This window comes from Ochotona curzoniae, unplaced genomic scaffold (assembly GCF_017591425.1).
Source record: "Ochotona curzoniae isolate NIBS_2020 unplaced genomic scaffold, NIBS_Ocur_1.0 contig_3819, whole genome shotgun sequence".
Taxonomy (NCBI): Eukaryota; Metazoa; Chordata; class Mammalia; order Lagomorpha; family Ochotonidae; genus Ochotona; species Ochotona curzoniae.
The window spans coordinates 30,607,703-30,627,875 of NW_024466004.1; the positions used below are offsets into that span (position 1 = coordinate 30,607,703).

Here is a 20,173-nt window from a genome sequence, read left to right on the forward strand (position 1 = left end):
CTGCATTTCATTTTAAAAATATATACATATTTGGATATGGATTTATTTGGTTTCTTGTTCTGTTTTTTCTTTATTTACTTGTTGTAGATTGATTGTGTATCCACCACCTCCAGCTAAGGGAGGCATCTCTGTAACTAATGAAGACCTACACTGCCTAACTGAAGGAGAATTTTTAAATGATGTTATTATAGACTTCTATTTGAAGTAAGTTCATTTTCAACTAATTTTGTAGCAATACTCCAACATTTTATCACGGTGTATATTTTTGTTTCCCAGAGTTAAACTGGTTTTAATGTAATCACTGTCATTTACTATGTAACATTTGAGAAGTTATTTAATATGTCTATTTGTACTTTCATGTTTCATATGTTTATATTAGCTATATCCAGTGTGTTTATTCATGTGTGAGTTTAAATGTGCATTGTAGAAATCTAGGTGAAAGGTTATTTAAGAAAGTGAATGAAAACATTTTAGCAATTTAGTTGGAGTTGCATGGATGCAATGCTTAGCTCTGGCTGCAGCTCCTGACTTCAGCTTACTGTGGATTCAGACCCTGTAAACTAGCAGTAATGGCTCAAACTGCCCATAATGGAGACATAGTTTGAGTTCCTAGCTTTTTTCTTCAGTTCAGCTTAGTTCCAACAGGCATTTAGGAGTGAACCAGCAGAAGAAAGTATATATTCTCATTATGTCTGTCTCTCTTTCTACACCTGTGTATTTCTACATATCAAAGAAATAAAAACTGGTTAAAAAAAATGAACTGCCATGTGTTCTAGCCATGCCTACTCTGGATACATATCTGAAACACAAAGCAGGCCTCTGCCTACAACACCAGTATCCCTCTGGGCACTAGCTCAAGTTCCAGCTGCTCTACTTCTGATAACAACTTTGTCCTAATATCCCTGGAAAGCCAAAGATGTCCCAGTTGCTTATGCTCCTGCACCCATACAGGAGACCCAGAGGCTTCATTCTTCTGGCTCTAGCCTGGCCCAGGCCTGCCTGTTGGAGCCATTTCAAGAGTGATCCAGTGAATGAAAGACTTTCTATCTGTCTCCTCTCTGTGTAACTCTACCTTTCAAATAATAAATAAAAATTTTCAGTCAAAAAATTAAAAGCATAAAAAGGGATATGTTGCATCACACATGAGTTAACCTTGAGGATACTGCTCAAAGTCGATTGAAACAATCACAGAAAGACATTTATATAAGGTATCTAAATCCATCACCTTCATAGAAACAGGATAGTGCTAGTTTTTGTAGGCTAGGGACAGAGGAAGAAGAAAATGGTTTCATAGATGTAGGGTTTTATTTTTGCAATATGAACAAGACTTTGGAAACTTATGTCTTGTAGTGTGAATATATTTGTGTGTGTAAGATAGATTTTGCTCAATCTATCTTTTTTTTTCTCTCTAAAGGAGATAGAGATCTATCTTAGGCAGAGAGGCTTTCTGTCTACTGGTTCACTCCCTATGTGACCACAGTGGTCAACACCAGATCAAGCTGAAGCTTCATCCATATCTCTCACATGGACACCAGTGGCCAAAACACTTGGGCCATCTTTCATTGCTTATCCCAGCTCATCAACATGGAGATAGGTGTGAAGGCATGCAGCCAGACATGAACCAATCTGTATAGTTCTGTCGCTGGTGGTGGCTTTACCTTCTACAGCAAAAGACTGGCTCCAAACTGAATCCTTAAAAATGATTAAGGATAGGTGTCAGCGTGGTGGTATAGTAACTAATCCTATGACTGCATCACTGACATCCTGTATGAGCGTCAGTTGGCATTCCAACTGCTCCACTTCTCATCCAGCCCCCTTCTAAAGCTCTGGGAAAGCAGCAGAGGATGGCCCATAACTTTTGGCCCCAGCACCCATTGGCAAACCTGGAATAATCCAAGCCCAGCTTGGCCATAGGGGCTATTTGTGGAGTGAACTAGCAGTTAGAAGATCTGTCTGTGTCTCTGTCTCTCTGTACCACCTTCAAGTAAAATATAAAAATTTAGGATAGTAAATTTCAGTTATTTTTACCCCTGTTTTTAAAATGGTATGTATGTCATTCCTGATTTATATATGCCATCTAAACAAATCAAGCCACTGAAATGCCTGACATAAATGTATAAAACAATATCATGTTTTTGGGTGGAGTACAGCAACCATTTTGGGTATGAACCAGCAGGTAGAAAACTTCCCTAACTCTCCTTTTCTCCCTGTCATTCTGCTTTTCAAATCAATCAATCAATCTTTAAAAAGGGGGAAAAAACCAGCTTAAGTAAGATTGCTTTATCGGGAGAGAAAATCTTTATTTTGCCAGGGAAAACTTAAAAGTTAGGATCAAATCTTGTGGTTCAGCAGGTAAGGTTGACATCTGTCATCCTGGCATCTCATATGGGCCCTGGTTCATGTCCTGTCTTCTCTCCTACCAATATGGCTCCCACATATGGCCCGGGAAAAGCAGTGGAAGTGGGTCCAGTGCTTGGACCCCCCTCCCATCCACATTGGAAACTTAGATGAAGTTCCTGGCTTCGGGCTTTGGTCTGGCTCAACACTGGCCCTTGCAGTCATTGGAGGAATAAACTAGCAGATGGATGTTTCTCTGTCTTGCCTTCTCTCTTTGTAACTGTAACTTTCAAATATATACAGCCTCATTCTGATTTGCCATCCTTCACTCCTGCAGGTTTAATTGGTTGTTTCTACCAAACAGCAGTAGAAGTTCTTTTTCCTTTCTGTTTCCATAAAAAGTAATTAGTGACTGGGTCTTCATGGCTTATTTATTTGCCAAATTGTTCATTTATGTATTTGATTTGAAACTCAAAAAGAAATTGACAGCTGGTTCATTTGCCCACATCCCACAGCAGCTGGCAGTGGCCAGGACAATGCCTGAAGTCAGGAACTCATTTTGGGTTCATCAAACAGTTCAAAATTAAGCAATACAGAAAGGTAACAGCTTTACTGAGTATGCTTATTACATAAAGTGGAGTTAACTCACTTAGGATGTGAAGTTTGGTGTTTTTAGTTCCACTCTAACACTAGGCAGCCAATGAGCTCCTCTGTCTCTGAATTAGCATTTTATAAACATTTAGCATAAAAAAATTTACACTATTTGACCCATTTTGACTGGGTTTTGTTTTTACTTCACAAAACATTTTCAAGGTTCTTCTATGTAATTGTATTACTGCTTCATTTCTATTTGTTGCTGAAAATATTCCATTGGCTATATCACATTTTACTTTTCCATTGCTTAATTGACAAATATTTGCCATTTATGAGTTTTAGCTATAATGAGTAATAGTACTTTTATAATGTTACTCTATAAATGCTTGGATATGTGCTTCTTTTAATTTAATTTAGTGTCTGCCCTTTCAACAGATCTTTCAAGTTGTATATTGTTTTAAAATTGTTATTTGAAGTACAAATTTAAGAGAAAGAGGGAAAGCAAGCAAGAGAGCAAGTTCTTTCATCAACTAGTTTCCTGCCCAAATACCCAAAGCAGTTAGGGCTGGGCCAGGCTAAAACAAGAGCTTGGGACTCTATCCAGGTCTGCCACTAAACGGGGCAACCCAAATTTTCAGCCGTCACCTGCTGTCTCCAGCGTGTGCATTAGCAACAAGCTAGAAATGGTGTTAGAGTCAACAGTCAAATCCAGGCATTCCAGTATGTAACATAGGCATGCTAAAGACTGCCTTAATCACTGCTGCAAATGCCCACCCCTCAGGATATGGTTTTAGTGTCAGTCGTACCCTTTCACTACCTGAAGATAATTGATTATGATGGTGATTATCATTGTCTAGAATCTGAATTAAAATTTGTTTTATGATTTCTTTCAAAGTAATAGCAATGAATGATTGTTTAATAATTATTTCATCACTGTTTAACTGTTTTAAAATAAAGTGTATTGTTACATTTGTGCTTTGGAATTCTTTTTTATAAAATAGATATTTGGTGCTTGAAAAACTCAAGAAAGAAGAAGCCGATCGAATTCATATATTCAGTTCTTTTTTCTATAAACGCCTTAATCAGAGAGAAAGGAGAAATCATGAAACAACTAATTTATCGTAAGTCAAACTTTAAATGTAATTAATTTAGTTTATCTGTGTAACAAACCAGGCACAGTCAGTAGACACATGCTGCTAGCAAAATTAGAATGTTCAAGTCCCTTACATAAATGATGGAATAACATTTGCATATAGTTCAGTAACATTTTTGCATACATTAAATCATCTGTGAGTCACAATACCTAATATGCAGTGTGAACAGAATTACTATTAGTTATTGTTTAGAGAGTGATAACAAGGAAAAATCTGTGCATATCAGTACATGTGCAGGGTTTTGTTTTGTTTTTTGCCTCTGATTGGCTGACCATTGATATAGAGTAAAATCCGTAGATAACGAGTGATCAAATCCATAGGCAAAGAGTGAATAATTTGAGAAAAAAGTCTACAACTGTTTTTTTAAATTCATTAACAGGGAAGAAAACATACTAAATCAATGAGGATAATTTTCAATCTTCACAAGTTCATATTCAGCTGCCTCTGCATCTGCTATGAGGCACCATCATTTCATTCTACTATATTTTTGCAAAGTTAAAGCAATTCAAAATATTCTAATACCTCAAGATTTTCTAAATTTCATAGATAATCTGTTAGAACAGTACTTACTAAATATGGCATGATTCTATTTGATAAAAAAAATTCTTAGATAGTTCTGTTTTATTTTAGGTTTTTCATCCTTAACATCTAAAAGGAGAAATTGTGAATATGTTTTTTTTTTTTTAAGGATTTATTTATTTTACTTGAAAATCAGACTTAGAGGGAGAGACTGAGAGAGATCTTCCATCCACTGGTTCACTTCCCAAATGATTATCATGGTCAGAGCTGGGCGAGCTGCAAACCTGGAACGAGGAGATTGTTCCAGGACTCCCACTTGGGTGCAGAGACCCACAGCTGCACTCTCAGGTCATAAGAAGGGAGTGGAATTGGAATTGGAGCAGCCAGGACTCAGCGGTTTAGAATACCAGCACCACAGTCAGAAGATTAACATAATGTGCCTCTGCACTGACCCTTGGCGCTTGTACCTTTTTTCTTTTTTTGTTTTAAAGACTTATTTATTTGAAAGGTAGGGTTGCATAAAAAGAGACAGAGCTCTTCCATCTGTTGGTTCATTTGCCAAATGGCCACAATGGCTGCATTGGCCAGAGCTGGGCCTGTCAGGAGTTAGGAGCATCTTCCAGGTCCCAAGCAGTTTGGCCTCAAACCGCAGCTTTCCTACTAACATTCACAAAGTGCTGATGGGAAATGGAGCAGCCAGGACTCAATACAGCAACCTATATGGGTTGCTCATGCCACAGGTAGCAGCTCTAACAGCTGCACCACAACCCTGGCCCCAGAATTAATGCTTTAAATAGGTTCTTTTAAGACAATTGAGATTACTTCAAAATGTTCATAAAAATAGAATTAGAAAATAAGCTTTTTGTAACAGAAGTAAATTTTTAAACCCATGAGTCTTCAAAAAACTCATGGAATATGTTTACCATTAAAAAAAACCCTATGCATAGATTTCAAAAAATTTTTTTTCTAAGATTTATCTTTAATTTTTATCACAAAGTCAGATATACGGAGAGGAGGAGAGACAGAGGAAGATCATCGATCCAATGATTTACTCCCCAAGTCACCACAATGGCCAGAGCTGCGCCAATCCGAAGCCGGGAGCCAGGAACCTCCTCCACGTCTCCCACACGGGTGCAGGGTCCCAAGGCTCTGGGGCATCCTCAACTGCTTTCCCAGGCCACAAGCAGGAAGCTGGACAGGAAGCAGGGCTGCCAGGATTAGTGCTGGCACACATCTGGGATCCCAATGCATTCAAAGCAAGGAGTTGAGCCACTAGGCCACCACACTGAGCCCTAGATTTCAAAATTTTTTTGTGCCAAAAGAAACTTGGTTCTATTTTCCTATAAACATTTTAGGTGTATTTGTACTATTCTACATATGAGGCCTGAGTTTTTTTGTTTGTTTGATTTTTAAATCCTCACCATATAGGTTCATAATGATACTGATACTTGTCTTACACATTTGGCTGTTGCAGATAATATTTTTTCTACTGCTTTAGCAATTCTAATTTGCATCTTAGAATTGATGGCAGTTGGGGCCCAGTATGGTACCATACCAAATAAAGTCCTCTCCTTGCATGCTCCGGGATCCTCTATGGGCACCAATTCTTGTTCCAGCAGCCCGGCTTCCCATCCAGCTCCCTGCCTGTATCCTGGGAAAGCAGTTGAGGACGGCCCAAAATCTTGGGACCCTGCATCCACTTGGGAGACCTGGAAGATGCTCCTGACTACTGGCTTCAGATTGGCTCAGCTCCAGCCGTTGAGGCTACTTGGGGGATAAACCAGTGGATGGAAGATCTTCCTCTCCGTCTCTCCTCTCTATATTCCTGACTTTCCAATAAAGATGAATAAACCTTTTTTTAAAAAAAGAATTGATGATAGTCATTTATTTTGTCCATTGTTTTAGTCTGTCCTGCCTCATCTGCCTTCAGATCATGTCCACACTTTTCTGGCTGGGTTTTTTTGTTTGTTTGTTTGTCTTGTAGTGTGATACTTTGATACACTACCCAATATAGTTTCTATGCCACTACCACAGTAGTTAAAGTAGTGGAAAGTCTTTGGAAGACAAATACTATTATTTGTATGATACAGTATCAGGAATTAATGATACAGTATCAGAGGCAGGAGTTTAGTAACCTCTTTCTCCTAAGGTTCAGTGATAGGCCAGTAATACCTTCCTAGTATCATGTTGTTTTCACCATTTGTTAAACCATCTTGTGCAATTGTTGCAACTACATTTATCTGAGCCTTAACAGTTTATGTGACACTGTATGTAATTTGAAGTACTAGAGTTATTTTAGGACTTATACTATATGTCTTTACAGAATACAGCAGAAGCGACATGGGAGAGTAAAAACATGGACCCGGCATGTAGATATTTTTGAGAAAGATTTTATTTTTGTACCCCTTAATGAAGCGTGAGTATGAATTTTCTTTGAGAAAATGTGGTGGCAATTGTATTTTTGACATAAAAATCTATTTTAAAACATCTTTCTGAAATCTGTTATATGTATACTGAATATGCCTGCCTTATACTGATTCATCGTTTCTCAGTGTAACTTGTATGAGTAAATTTGACAAATACTGAACCAGGTACCTTTCTGATCTCATGTTGGTTAATGTTGAATGATGTTATTTGAAAGATACTGGTGGTGCTTATTATCTAGCAAGAATCACATAGGAAAAAAGATTATAAAACAAATCAATGAGCTTTCACAGAAGATTTTGAATTTTTTAGTTTAAAACCTCTCTCAACGAAAATGGTGAAAAGTTGTTTGATTGATTGATTTGAGGCATTTGCTCAAATAATGGCAATGTTATGCAATAGCAGCTGAGAGCTGTACTGCATTTTTTCCCCTTCCCTTGCCTTCCGGAATTACTCTGTAGGTGGGCGGACAACTTTGCTTTACAAGGTATGACAGGAGAGAACATAGCAGCAACTCAGGGCCTCTTAGTACCAGGGTGTTAAAAGGACTTGTAACAGAGTTTGAACTTGGATTTGATGCTTTAAAGAAGGGTCTAAGGTGGATAAACAAGTAGTGATTATTAATACAGAATTAAAAGAACATATTTGTATTTTTTGTATTGGTACTGTGTCCTATTGTTTTTCCCTGCTTAAACAAATTATGGGATGGACCTACTTTGTCTTATTTTGCCATGGTTTCAGAGTAATCTTGTCTGAAATTAGTGTTTTGTGTAATTGTGTAGTACGTGCAGCTAGTCAGGATAGTTTCTGAATGTGCTTTTTATTTTCCTTTTCTTACTGCAAAACAAGTCCCTCTACAGTTTACTAAATTCCGTTTATTTAAAATCATGATTTATGAGATCTTTGCTCTCTCTCTCCAGAGCCAACTGAAGAATGGGTAGAGTGAGTCAAAGTGCTTTTATAGCTGTAAAGCACAACTTCTTCAAAGCTATATATTTTTTAGAAAAAAAAATCAAGATTCCACAAATGAAATTTAAAACTTTAATTTTTTCATTCCTCCCAAAGTAGAGTTTTTGATACTAATTTATTATAAAATTAACGTTTGATCTGCCTAATAGGTGAAGAAGAGGTAATAAATGTTGAAGTTTAAGTAGAAATGTAATCTAATATGCACAGTGTTTCAGGACAGACTCACTCCTCTGAGCCTCTGTGTCTGTCCCACTGCATCTGTGAAGAGACACTACCATCAGTGGTGCTGGCCATCTTGGTGAGAGGTGGTTTAGCATGAGTTTAAAAATAATTTGTTTTAAGTTATAACAGTAGTTACTCAGGGCAAAAAATTAATATTTGGAACTAATCCAGATTAAATGTTTGCCTGTTTTAGTCTCTTCCTCCACTGGTAATTTTTAAGTTTATGTTGGTAAAAGAGAATGGAAGAAACCATTTGATTCAGCTTCCTTTTCTGAGTCAGGCAAAAAAAAAATTCTTTTATTACCTAATTTTTAGATAAGGCAGCAAAATATGTGGCTTAACCTATATTGGAATAGCTAAAAATAGTTTTTAAAAAGTATTGGAGACTAAGGTTATATAGCTAGCTGTAAGGTAAGAATCACAGTATCATATTGTATTTAGCAGTTTTTAAAACATGTTTTTTGATATCTTAACATTTCTAAATGACTTAGAGTCACTTTACCTAGGGATGATAAAAGAGGATTTTCTACTACTCTAGCGTTAGTTAACGTAGGTCCAGAAGATACTGAGGATTAATTATTAAGAACATAAGAGAAACTTTTATCCACCTGACCTTTAAAATATTAGAAATGAAACCAGCCTTTATGGCCTTTCTACTCAGTGTTGTCTATTGAAGAGATACTGCTAGCTTGGGGTAATCTAACATTTTATAGTAATGAGAATTTGGAATAACTTTTATCCATGTCAAGATACTCTTTTTTTTTTCCTTTTTCATTTAGTGACATTGAATGCTATAGCAAGTGACTTTTAATTTTACTTGGCTAATGAATTCACTGACATCTGTAACCCATTCTTTACATCCAGTAAATAGCACTGTGTTCTCAAAAATTTGACATGAATATTAGCCCAAAATGCCTGGTTATTGTTAAGAACTGTGTTATCTGAATTCAGCTATATTAGGAGCCACTTGCTTGATAGCTAGAATTGTTTACTAATTTTTGAAGTTTTATAATAACAACTAAATATATTATTTCCTTGTCATGGTATCTGCATTTTAATACAACATGAATATTATGTATATTAAAGCCTTTAGTATATCAATACTAAGCCTTTCCTATTCTCATTAATAAAAAAAAAAGATTCATGGTAAAAAAAAATTATTTAATGTTAAATAAAATGTTGAAAATTAACAGATAATGTTTAATGTTTAAAATTTAATGTTTTAAAATGTTGAAAATTAACAGATAGTAAAGTACAAGAAGGAGTAAGAAGTTCTGGTATTCCTTTGCACAGTGGGGTAACTACCAATAATAACAACTCACTGTATTTCTCTTAAAGAATGGTAAAAGGATTGCAGGTTTTCAGGCAAAGAAATGTTAAAATTTAAAAGGTGGATATGTTTATTCTGATTGGCGAATAACACTATGAGTACATGTGTCACATGTCACATAGCATCCTATAATGTGTGCAAGTTTCAGATATCAATTAAAATTTTAAATTATTTTTGCAGTTGAGAATTATACTGCCTAGAATTCAAAAGATATTTTCATCTTGAGGCTAAATTTCTCTTTCTAGAAAGGAAAGGTAGAAAGGAATGGAGAACTGTCACCTCACATCCAAAAAGAAAATTTTCCAAGATACTGTATTCTCTTCTTCAACAATCCTAAGAAGTAGACTAAAAATTTTTAAATTCCTAATTTATTTGCAAAAGTTTTGAAACATCTCAATTGATGTTTATTGCCAAAATAGTTAAAGTTTGAAATGATTTATTTAGCAGTTTCATTTATTTTTTGTTTTTACAGTGCACACTGGTTCTTGGCTGTTGTTTGTTTTCCCGGTTTGGAAAAACCAAAGTACGAACCTAATCCTCATTACCATGAAAATGCATTTATGCAGAAATATTCAACTATAGAAGACAGTTGTATTTCTCCTCCTTCAGCCAATGAAATGGACAGTTGTTCACAAAACTCTTCTGCCAAGCCTGTAATTAAGAAGATGCTAAACAAAAAGCATGGTATAGCTGTAACTGATTCCAGTGCTGGGCAGGAAGAAAGTGACCCTTGTTTTCGGAGAAGCACATGCAGCGTGAAATGTAGTGTGAAAAAAATAAATCATAATGCAAGTGAAATTGAAGACTCAAGTAGAGGAACATCACCATGTCAGAAAGTTGTTGATAGGACTAAAAGTGAGAATGGCATGCAGAATGAAAGTTTAAGTTCCATACACCATCCAGGTATGTATCTAAACATTTTAAAAGAATGAGTGAATTCAGAATAAATAAAACTTAATGCTATTTGAAATATTAAACTTTTTTTTGTTAGAATTTGTGAGTATTGAGGGAAATTCCATCACTATAGTTAGTACCTGTTTGATAGGTACATATAGCAGTCACAGTCATTGTCACAACCAAAATTAAGAACATTTCCATCATTTCATAAAAGTTCCCTTAGCTTCCCTTTGTTGACACTCTCCTCTCCTGATTTCTGGAAGTGCAGTTTGGAATTAATACATTGGCCCACCTGGCATAGTGGGTTGAACCACCATCTATGGTACAAGCATCCCGTATGGGCACTGGTTCAGATCTCAACTGCACCACTTGTAATCCAACTTCCAACTAATGACCTGGAAAAAGAAACAGAAGATGACCCTTTGTTTTAGCCCTTGTCACTCAAGTAGTAGACCCGAATGAAACTCCTGGTTTCAGCCTGGCCTCGTCCTGGTTATTGCAAATATCTGGGGAGTAAACTGCCAGAAGAAAGGATTTTGTCTGGTCACTCTGTAAGTATGACTTTCAAATGAATAAATCTCTTAAAATAAAGAAGAAGAAATTGTAGTACGGCTTAAGCATCCCTAATCTGACATCTGAAATGCTCCAAAATACACACATTTTTGAGTACCACTGTGTTGGCCTAAAGTTTCACACCTGACCTTGTATCAAAACACAGGCATACTAAGAAATGTATAAAATTACCTTCAATCTGTGTATATAAAGTGCATGTGGAGTTCTAATTAACTTCATCTTTAGATTTGGGTCCTGTTACCAAGATAAGCTATTATGCATATGCAAACACCCTCAAATTTTAAAAACTGGAAAATATGCAATATTTCTGGTCCCAAGTATTTTGGATGCAAGATACCCTTTATGAGCTTACCGGTTTTGTTGTTGTTTGTTTGTTTTTGATTTTTTTGATGACATTTTAATTTGAACGGCAAATTTATTGAGAAGAGAGACAGATCTTCCATCTAGTGGTTCACTCCCCAAATGGTCACCACAGCTGGTTCTGAGCCAATCTGAATCCAGGAGAAGGGACTTCTGATGTGGGTGTGGGGTCCCAAGGACTTGGGCTATCCTCTTCTGCTTTCCCAGGCCATTAGCTGGGGCTGGATTGGAAGTCAAGCAGCTAGGACTAGAACCAGCTCCCATATGGGATGCCTGTGCTTGCAGGTGGAAGATTAGCCTGTTGAGCCATAGTATTGGCCACTATAAGCTTTACATTTCTCATTTACAGGAATTTGGGTTTCCCATACAAAATTTAGTGTATTCACCATAAATTGTATTTACAGAGTCAGATCAACAAGGCAAAATAAGATCATTCTTCTCAATTTGTGGACTGATAAAGAACAAGTAGCCAGAGGCTTCTAAATTAATAAAAACTTAAAGTACATGATTTAAAGCAATAGGACAAAGCATAAAACTTCATATGTTGGTACTTCAGAGAGTCCAGCTACCCTCCCTTATAAATTAATGTTTGGACCAAATAATAATCACTTAAATTTGAGCAAACAACATCTGAAATCTTAATTGGAAACTAATATAAAGTGATTTTTTTATGTGGTATAATTTCTTGGTTTTTATCTTGTTTATGATTTCATCATAATTTATGCATTTTTGTTTTCAGTATATTTGCCTAATTTCCTAAAAATCCAAAAATTCTAAAGCAAACACATGCTTGTGTGTGTAACACTGTATTTTATGTTTTTTAACACTTGCTACAATCCATTGCTAATAGTGTCCCACAGAAATATATGGTGCTAAAAATTGAGTCTTCACATTTTCAGTCACAAAATCTCATGGCATTAATTAGACATTTCCAAGGAATTACCTAATTGTATGTAAATTGGAATGCTCCCTCAATGTGCTCTTTTACTACTTCAAACTGCATAGTTTTGTTCAGTGATAGCAATTAAAACAGAAAAGCCTGTAAAAGCCTCTATTTTCTGATTAATATTTCAGTAATTGAATTATATTTGGTCTCGGTATAGTTGACAGGATTAACATGATGTGTGCTAACTGTCCAGTACTTAAAATCACAAATATATGTGAGTAGAATTTTTGCTCAGAGCTTAGGTTTTTAAGATTTGCTGTCAGAAACTAATAATGCCTGTTTTCACCGCTTTCACTTGCTATGCTTCAGCTGAGCATCATGAAAGAATTAACTTCCCAGAGAATATGAAAAATATGTGTTGGAGCTAGGTTTATGGCTTAGTGGGTTAAGCCTACATGCAGCACTGGTTTGAATCCGAACTGTTCCACTTTTGATCTAGCTCCACTGCTAATGTACCTTGATAGCAGCAGAGGATGGTCCAAATGCTTGGGCCCCTGCCACTCATGTGGGAGACCCAAATGAAGCACCTGGATCCTGGCTTTGACCTGTTGACGCCTCAGCTGTTGTGACCATTTGGAGAGTGAATCAATGGGTGGTAGTCTACTGTCTACTCTTTAAAATAAAGTAAATGAATCTTTTAAAACAAATGTGTATGGATCCAATGTAATGGCTCAGTGGCTAAATCCTTGCCTTGCAAGCATCGGGATCCCATATCAGCACGGTTCATGTCCTAGGCACTCCAGTTCCTTGCAGTTCCCTGCTTGTGGCCTGGGAAAGCAGTAGAGGATCACCCAAAGCCTTGTGACCATGCACAGACGTGGGAGACCTGGAAGAAGCTCCTGGCTCCTGGCTTCACATCAACTCAGTTCTGGCCATTGCAGCCACTTGGGGAATCAATCAGCAATTGGAAGATCTTTATCTCTCCTTTTCTCTGTAAATCTGACTTTCCACTAAAATAACATGTAAAATTGTGCTTCTCCCCATTTCTTTAACATACACACACACTCCAGAAGTAGAAACTCCAGAAGTAGTAAACTCCAGAAATAGAAATCACTAAAGAAAATTTCAGAAGAACTGACACAGATTGAGAGAGCAGTAACGTATTGAATGCGATAGTGGAAGAATTGCCAACATGGTTCATTTTTCTGTCAGTTTTGAAATGGATATTTAGCTTAGTTTGTCAGGTAGATGTTCATATGACCACAGTTTCTACAGAATGGGAAGATTTTCTGTTAGAAATAACCATAGTGTAATACTTGTCTAAGAAGTTGGACAATTTTTATTCAACTATTTCTACTTTGAACAAACTTTGCAAAGGACAAGTTAAAAGAGATTATTCTCTATGTAACAAAAGTTTACCCTGCACTTACTAGCTGTTTCTGTTTCATATTTTTTAAGACTTATTTAGTTATTTGGAAGAGTTGCAGAGAGAAAGCAAGCTCCTGTCTTTCTGTTTGCTCCCCCAGTTTGCTGCAAAGGTTAGGAGTAGGCCAAGCTGGTTCCAGCAGCCAGGAGCTTCATTCCATCTCTCTTATGCATGGCAGGGACCCCAAACACTTGGGCCATCTTTTACTCTTTTTCCCAGGCAACTATCACGGAGCTGGATTGAAAGTAGAACAAGCAGGACACACACCAGCACGTAAATGGTATGCTAATGTCTCAGGTGGTAGCTTTGTTCGCTATGCCACAACAGCAGTCCCTGATGGTTATTGGAAGAGTATGTTTCTGATCACAGCATTGAGATTAATACAAGTGTTTTTAGGTATGTATGTATTTTGCTTCCCTCCCACACCATGTTGTTTACATTCATATTCCTAACTCCCTTTTTTATAACCCATCAAAATAAATTTTATTCTAACATACCTGAAAGCCAGGCTCTTTAAAATTTTAAAATATTACGTTGTGTGATTTGGTTAATTGGTATTAAAGCTCCTATCTCACAGGTGGGCATTTGGCCTTGTGTTAAAACACCTGTGTACCACTTCAAAGAGCCTGCATTCAGTATTTAGCTGTGTCTCCTGACTCCAGTTCCTTCAATGCATACCATGTGAGGCAGCGGTGATGGCTCAGGTCATTGATTCCTGCCGTTAGTGTAGGAAATCTGGCTTGAGTTCCTGACTCCCAACTTCGGCTTTCACCAGTCCTGGCATTCAGAGTAAAGCAGAAGATGGAGATATGGCTAGAATATATGTCACTCAAATGCTTTTTTACACAATTTTAAAATTTCTGTCTCTTTACACTGCTGTTGTGTAAATCTTTTTTTTTAAGATTTATTTATTTATTGGAAAGTCAGATATGCAGAGAGGAGGAGAGACAGAGAGGAAGATCTTCTGTCCGATGATTCACTTCCCAAGTGAGCGCAACAGCCGATGCTATACCAGTCCGAAGCCAGGATCCAGGAACTTCTGGGTATCCCACACGGGTGCAGGGTCCCAACGCTTTGGGTCATCCTGGACTGCTTTCCCGGGCCACAGCAGGGAGCTGGATGGGAAGTGGAGCTGCCGGGATTAGAACCGGTGCACATGTGGGATCCTGGCACGTTCAATGCGAGGACTTTAGCTGCTAGGCCATGCCACCAGGCCCTGTTGTATAAATCTTAAGTTTCAATATATTGTGGAATTGGCTTCTTTGATGAAAATGAACAATTTTTCATACACTCAAATACCCTCCATGGCCAAGGGCTGGGTCTCCAAAGCGGAGGGCCAGGAAGTCAGCTCTATGAGTGATAGGGAGTTAGGGTATTGAGCCATCTTGATGACTCCCCAGATCCTTCCTTAAGAAACAGCTAGAATCAGGCTGTAACTACGTAAAGAACCGAAACACTCGAATATGGAACACAGGCATCCTAGCCACTCACTGGACTGCTAGGCCAGATACCCACAACTTAACTATTTAATCATGTATTCAGAGAGTAGCACAAAAATGCTTACTTAAATATACAAGTGTGTACATATATTTGTATTTTAATATGTGTATATTTAGTTACTTAATTCATAACCTAGGCTTTTAATGTTACTGAATTTTAAGTGCTGAGTGTTGGAACAACTCTATGATTGATATGTTGTTACGGTTTTTGTAAGTATCCTTATTTTATACTTGTATTTTATACTAAAGCAGATTTTATATACTTAGAGGTACATCATCATTGACATTAGCATGACCTGTTAAGTATTGTATGATGCTTCTTTTGAAACAGATGGCTTAAGCAAAATCAGACTAAGTTATAGTGATGAGTCAGCTGAAAGTGGTAAAATGCTTGAAGATGAACTTATTGACTTCTCTGAAGAGCAGGATAACCAGGTAAAATGTAATGCTTAGCAAAAATTTCTAATTATCTAATTACAGATCTTTCTGTCAAGTTCTATAATTTCTTAAACCAAAATCTTCAATGCTTCTGGATTTGAGTTATATCTCAAAACAAATTCAGTTTTTAAGTCAGAAGTTTCTGTGCTAAAAGCATTAATCCTTTTGATGATTTTGCTACTGTCAAATAGACATACTTCATCTGAAGCAAATGCTGAACTTTTTGACTATGTCTTACATCAGGTTATGTCATTTTTCTTATGACTTTTTTATTCCATCCAAAATTTAGTATTTGTGTATAAAATGATATGTGTAGATTGAATTTAAACCAAATTGACGTAAGTGAATTCCAGTATCTGCTTAGTCTCATTTGCTTGATGAATTTAGCTGACAAAAAGAATGGTGTATGTTTCTGAAGGTATTTTTTTATTTGACAAGTTCAGTTAAAGGAAATTTTGTTAGGAAAATAAGCTTTAAAAACCTTAAGGATACTTTTACCACTTTCTTTAATTCCTTGGATTTTTAAAAATTGTAATAAACTTCATTGTTGTTTTATCTGCTAGTGAAAATGGTTCTATATTGTACTTGTTTTCTTTTTATTAAACAAAATTTTTGTGATATCCCTTGGTTTATGATGTATGCTTGTAGAATATAGCTTTTCTCTCCAATATTTCCAGGTTGAAATTCCTAATCTGAAATACACAGTGCTCTGAAATGTGGAACGTTTCGAGTGCCAACATGATGCCCATGTTTTGGATTAGCAGTGCTCAACTAATAAAGTCCTTGCAAATATTCTGAAGTCTGAAATACTTCTGCTCGCAATTATTTCAGATAAGGAATATTCAACCTGTATGGGAATTATATTTACGCTATATAGTGGGCACTTCACCTTAGTCTCCTTTGTTTTTAGTAGTTGTTATGTGAATTAGCTAATTTAACTGCTTTATTATTACTGTTATTCCTAATGTTAATTATTTCATTAGTAAAGTTAACCAGCAGCTTCTTCAGAGAGCTGAAGCAGCCTGTGGAAGAGAATGTACAAGATAAGATAAAATGTCCATATAATATTTTCTCTGAAGCAGACTCTGGGTTTGTCAAAGATGAATTGTGTTTCCAGAAAGTCCTTTAAATATTTTTGGAAAAAAATAAATTTAAATTTTTTCTGGAAGAAAATTATGTAAAAGAATAATGGTTGTTTATGTACTTTTGTGAAACTGCTGTCTGAGCCAACAAATTAAATTTTTATAAAAAATAAACTAAAATTAGAACAATAGTATTTGGCAGGAAACTAGTCAGTCATAGTATGTTTAAGCTTTAATTATTGTAGAATGAGTAAATATAACAATTTCTCATAAACCTCTGATAATTTCTTTTCATTAGATAATCACAATTTGATAGTATGCTGTTTTATAATATGTGATCACCTAAGAATAGATATCTTTTTACATGTTTGTTACAACAGTTTTTATTTAATTGTACTATTTTGTTCAATTATTCGTTTTTTAGATTGTATACTTTCTATAATAACAGTAGGCTGTCTTTTATAGGACGATAGCAGTGATGATGGCTTCCTTGCTGATGACAACTGCAATTCAGAAATAGGACAGTGGCATTTAAAGCCCACCATCTGTAAACAGTAAGCAAGCATTCACGGCTCATCATGCATACTGCATGGTGGTTTTTTAAATAGATTCATGGAATAAAGCATAACTGGATAATTTTTATTTTACAGTCATGCAAGCAAAATTCATTATTTTAATAATGATTAGTGAGGAAAATTGGGGTATATTGTCCAGAAATCTTTTGTTTTCCCCTTTCCCCTTGCTAAATTCCCTAGCCTTTTTATGCATAGATGCAAATGCTTATTTTGATAGTATTTAGAGCAGAATACACTTTCCCAGAAATAATAACATGGATTTAGAGTACATATTTGTTCCATAGCTACTTTGGGAAGGCTATGGTGTAACTCAAAGGCACGTTCTAGATAGGAACCCGAATGAGAGTGAGTCAGGTGTTGGTTTTTATTAAGTACAGGTTTGCTTGGGTTCTCTCCAGAAGCTCTGAACTTCTTGCTGAAATAGTGCTTTCTTCTAAACTTAATCCCCTTTGAATTGCTTATAGAAGATGTTAATAGAAGCTCCATTAAGAAATTTTGACAGACATTTACTCAGTGGAGTGTTCAAGTCCCAGTGTGCTCTTGATTCTATCTTCTTACTTACATTTAATAACCTGGGAGGCAGTATGTGATTGATTGCCTGGGCTTCTGCCACCGTGTGAGAGACCTCCGTCAGGTTCCTAATTCTTGGCTTTGCTTATTTCCCCACCCCCAGCCTGCCCTGTTTTCTTTCTACCTTTGATTTTGGCTGTTAAGGTTGCAGACTTTGGGGGAGCTGGTTGGGAAAATGGGTCGTTTCTTTCCCTGTTCCTCTTTCATCCCCCAACTCTGTCTCTATCAAGTAAAATATGTTTCTTAAAGATTATAAAAGTTGAACCTGACTTATACTATATTCTGAAGTGAAATTTCACCAAAACACTGCATCATCCTAAAACTGATTTGATTCTCTGTTTTGTTCATTTTAGTTTAAAAATGAGACTCTACCTTCTTTTAACATGACCCAATGTTTTTTTCATTTGTTGTCTAGGGAATGAGTATTCATTTAACTCATATATGTATTTTTAATTTTTACCAAATTTTGGAATATTTTTAGGAGCCAAATATGGAATTTCTGTGTAATACAACTAGTAATATTCTATAATCTGTAATTTAGTACCATCTAAATTAGAGTATTATTCAGTTACATATGTAACATTTATTTTTCCCTTAGTATTTACAGAAACATGTGAGGGGAGTTTTAAGGGTTTTAAATTTTTTTAGTATACTACTTTTTGTCTGTATGCTTTTGTAATATTATGTGAGTATTCAACTTTTGATCATTTCTACCCTGCAGGCCTTGTATCCTACTTATGGACTCACTGCGAGGACCTTCCCGATCAAATGTTGTCAAAATTCTAAGAGAGTAAGTTCAAAATCACACCTCACACTTTGTATACTGATAGCAATGAGGGACTATGTATATTTTTTTATATATATATTCTTACTGTGTGTGCATTATTACAGGTATTTAGAAGTGGAATGGGAAGTTAAGAAAGGAAGCAAAAGAAGTTTTTCCAAAGATGTTATGAAAGGCTCTAATCCAAAAGTACCCCAGCAAAACAACTTCAGTGACTGTGGTGTTTATGTTTTGCAATATGTAGAAAGTTTTTTTGAGGTGGGTTGCAGTTTATTGGATCTGATGTAGTAAATAATAACTTTGACTTTGTATTAGAATAAAGAAAACAGTTGAAAAAATGTTTTCCAGTAATTGAGAACTGTTGCTTCAAGTGTCATTCCTGGTAGCAAAATCTTATAAATTGGAGAAACTTTAGGACTTTATAGGTTTTCAAATCCTGTGTTCACTGACCTTATTCCATCACTGATGAACTTGCCCTCTCCACATTAGTGATTCTTTGTACCTTATGAAGTCTCTCATCTTATTTTCTCTTGTTCATGCTTATATTTCTAAAGAAGTATTTATGTACATTCTCTCCATTGGCACAAATCCTACTTGTTTTAAAAAATTCTAAGTCTGGCCTCATCCTTTTCTTTATATCAGAATTGTTCTTGACTTCCCAGTACCAGTTACCACTGTTGGCCTTTCCTTCCTCATTTTCTTGTTTTGACTTAATAGGTGTAATACCTCATGCATCTCATATACATCTCTTGGACAGTCTTTACAATTACCTAGACTCCTTTCATTTCAGTGAAAATGCTGTCATTCAAGGCCAATGTGTTCATTACTTTATCACTCTTGCCTTTCTCTAATTACAGTCTATGCTGCCATCACTCACCTTTTCTATTTCAAAATTATTTTCCAAGACGTCAAATATGTCATGATACTTTCCTACTTTACATTTTACATTATTGAGATAAAGATCAAAGCATTTCAGGTGGTCTAAACAGCTGCTTGATTCAAATCCTACCATGCCTCTACCTTTTGTTTTTTCTATCATTCTAGCATTTTGTAGTCTTTCAGTTCTGTTTTTCTGAGCTCTTGTACTTTCATACATACTGTCCACTTTGAATGTCATTCAGTTTCTCTATTGTGTCATGTTCTTTCATGCTTCTCGTTTTCAGGACATATGTCCGTACCTTCAATTCTCTGGTATTGCTCTGCAATTCTTTGGCTAACTAACATCTATTCATTCTTAGCTTAACCATTACTTCCTCATGGAACTGCTTTCTAACAATACCCTGTCGTTATATTTGTTTTATTCCTAGTTTAATAGTTGAATGATTTCGAAGTGACAAAATTTTTATCAAGAGTCAAACAGTAAATGTTTTAGTCTTTGTGACTGTATAGCTTCTGTTGGCTACTGTCAGTTCTGTTGTTGTTCAGGGTTACCATTCACACACCATACTTTCATTAATTTATTTAGCAGAGCAGGTAAAATTTGGCCTGCCCCTGATTGTACTGTAAGATCTGTAGTCAGTAATTATGTTGTGCC

General features: G+C 36.0%; 1 protein-coding gene across 10 annotated transcripts in view; it reads left to right on the forward strand.

Annotated features, from left to right (window-relative positions):
* SENP6 (SUMO specific peptidase 6) overlaps nucleotides 1-20,173 on the forward strand; it is a 99,140-nt gene that overhangs the window by 72,134 nt on the left and 6,833 nt on the right. For 7 of the 10 annotated variants that reach the window (XM_040983653.1, XM_040983648.1, XM_040983646.1 and 4 more), the window contains 8 exons: nucleotides 88-204; nucleotides 3,933-4,052; nucleotides 6,928-7,020; nucleotides 10,022-10,452; nucleotides 15,522-15,625; nucleotides 17,176-17,264; nucleotides 18,577-18,645; nucleotides 18,747-18,897. In XM_040983653.1, the coding sequence (XP_040839587.1) occupies nucleotides 88-204; nucleotides 3,933-4,052; nucleotides 6,928-7,020; nucleotides 10,022-10,452; nucleotides 15,522-15,625; nucleotides 17,176-17,264; nucleotides 18,577-18,645; nucleotides 18,747-18,897 (1,174 nt within the window). Of the gene's footprint in view, nucleotides 1-87; nucleotides 205-3,932; nucleotides 4,053-6,927; nucleotides 7,021-10,021; nucleotides 10,453-13,910; nucleotides 14,529-15,521; nucleotides 15,626-16,305; nucleotides 16,404-17,175; nucleotides 17,265-18,576; nucleotides 18,646-18,746; nucleotides 18,898-20,173 lie in introns of those variants that run through there. The other 3 variants (XM_040983654.1, XM_040983656.1, XM_040983655.1) reach the window with 3 other exon arrangements.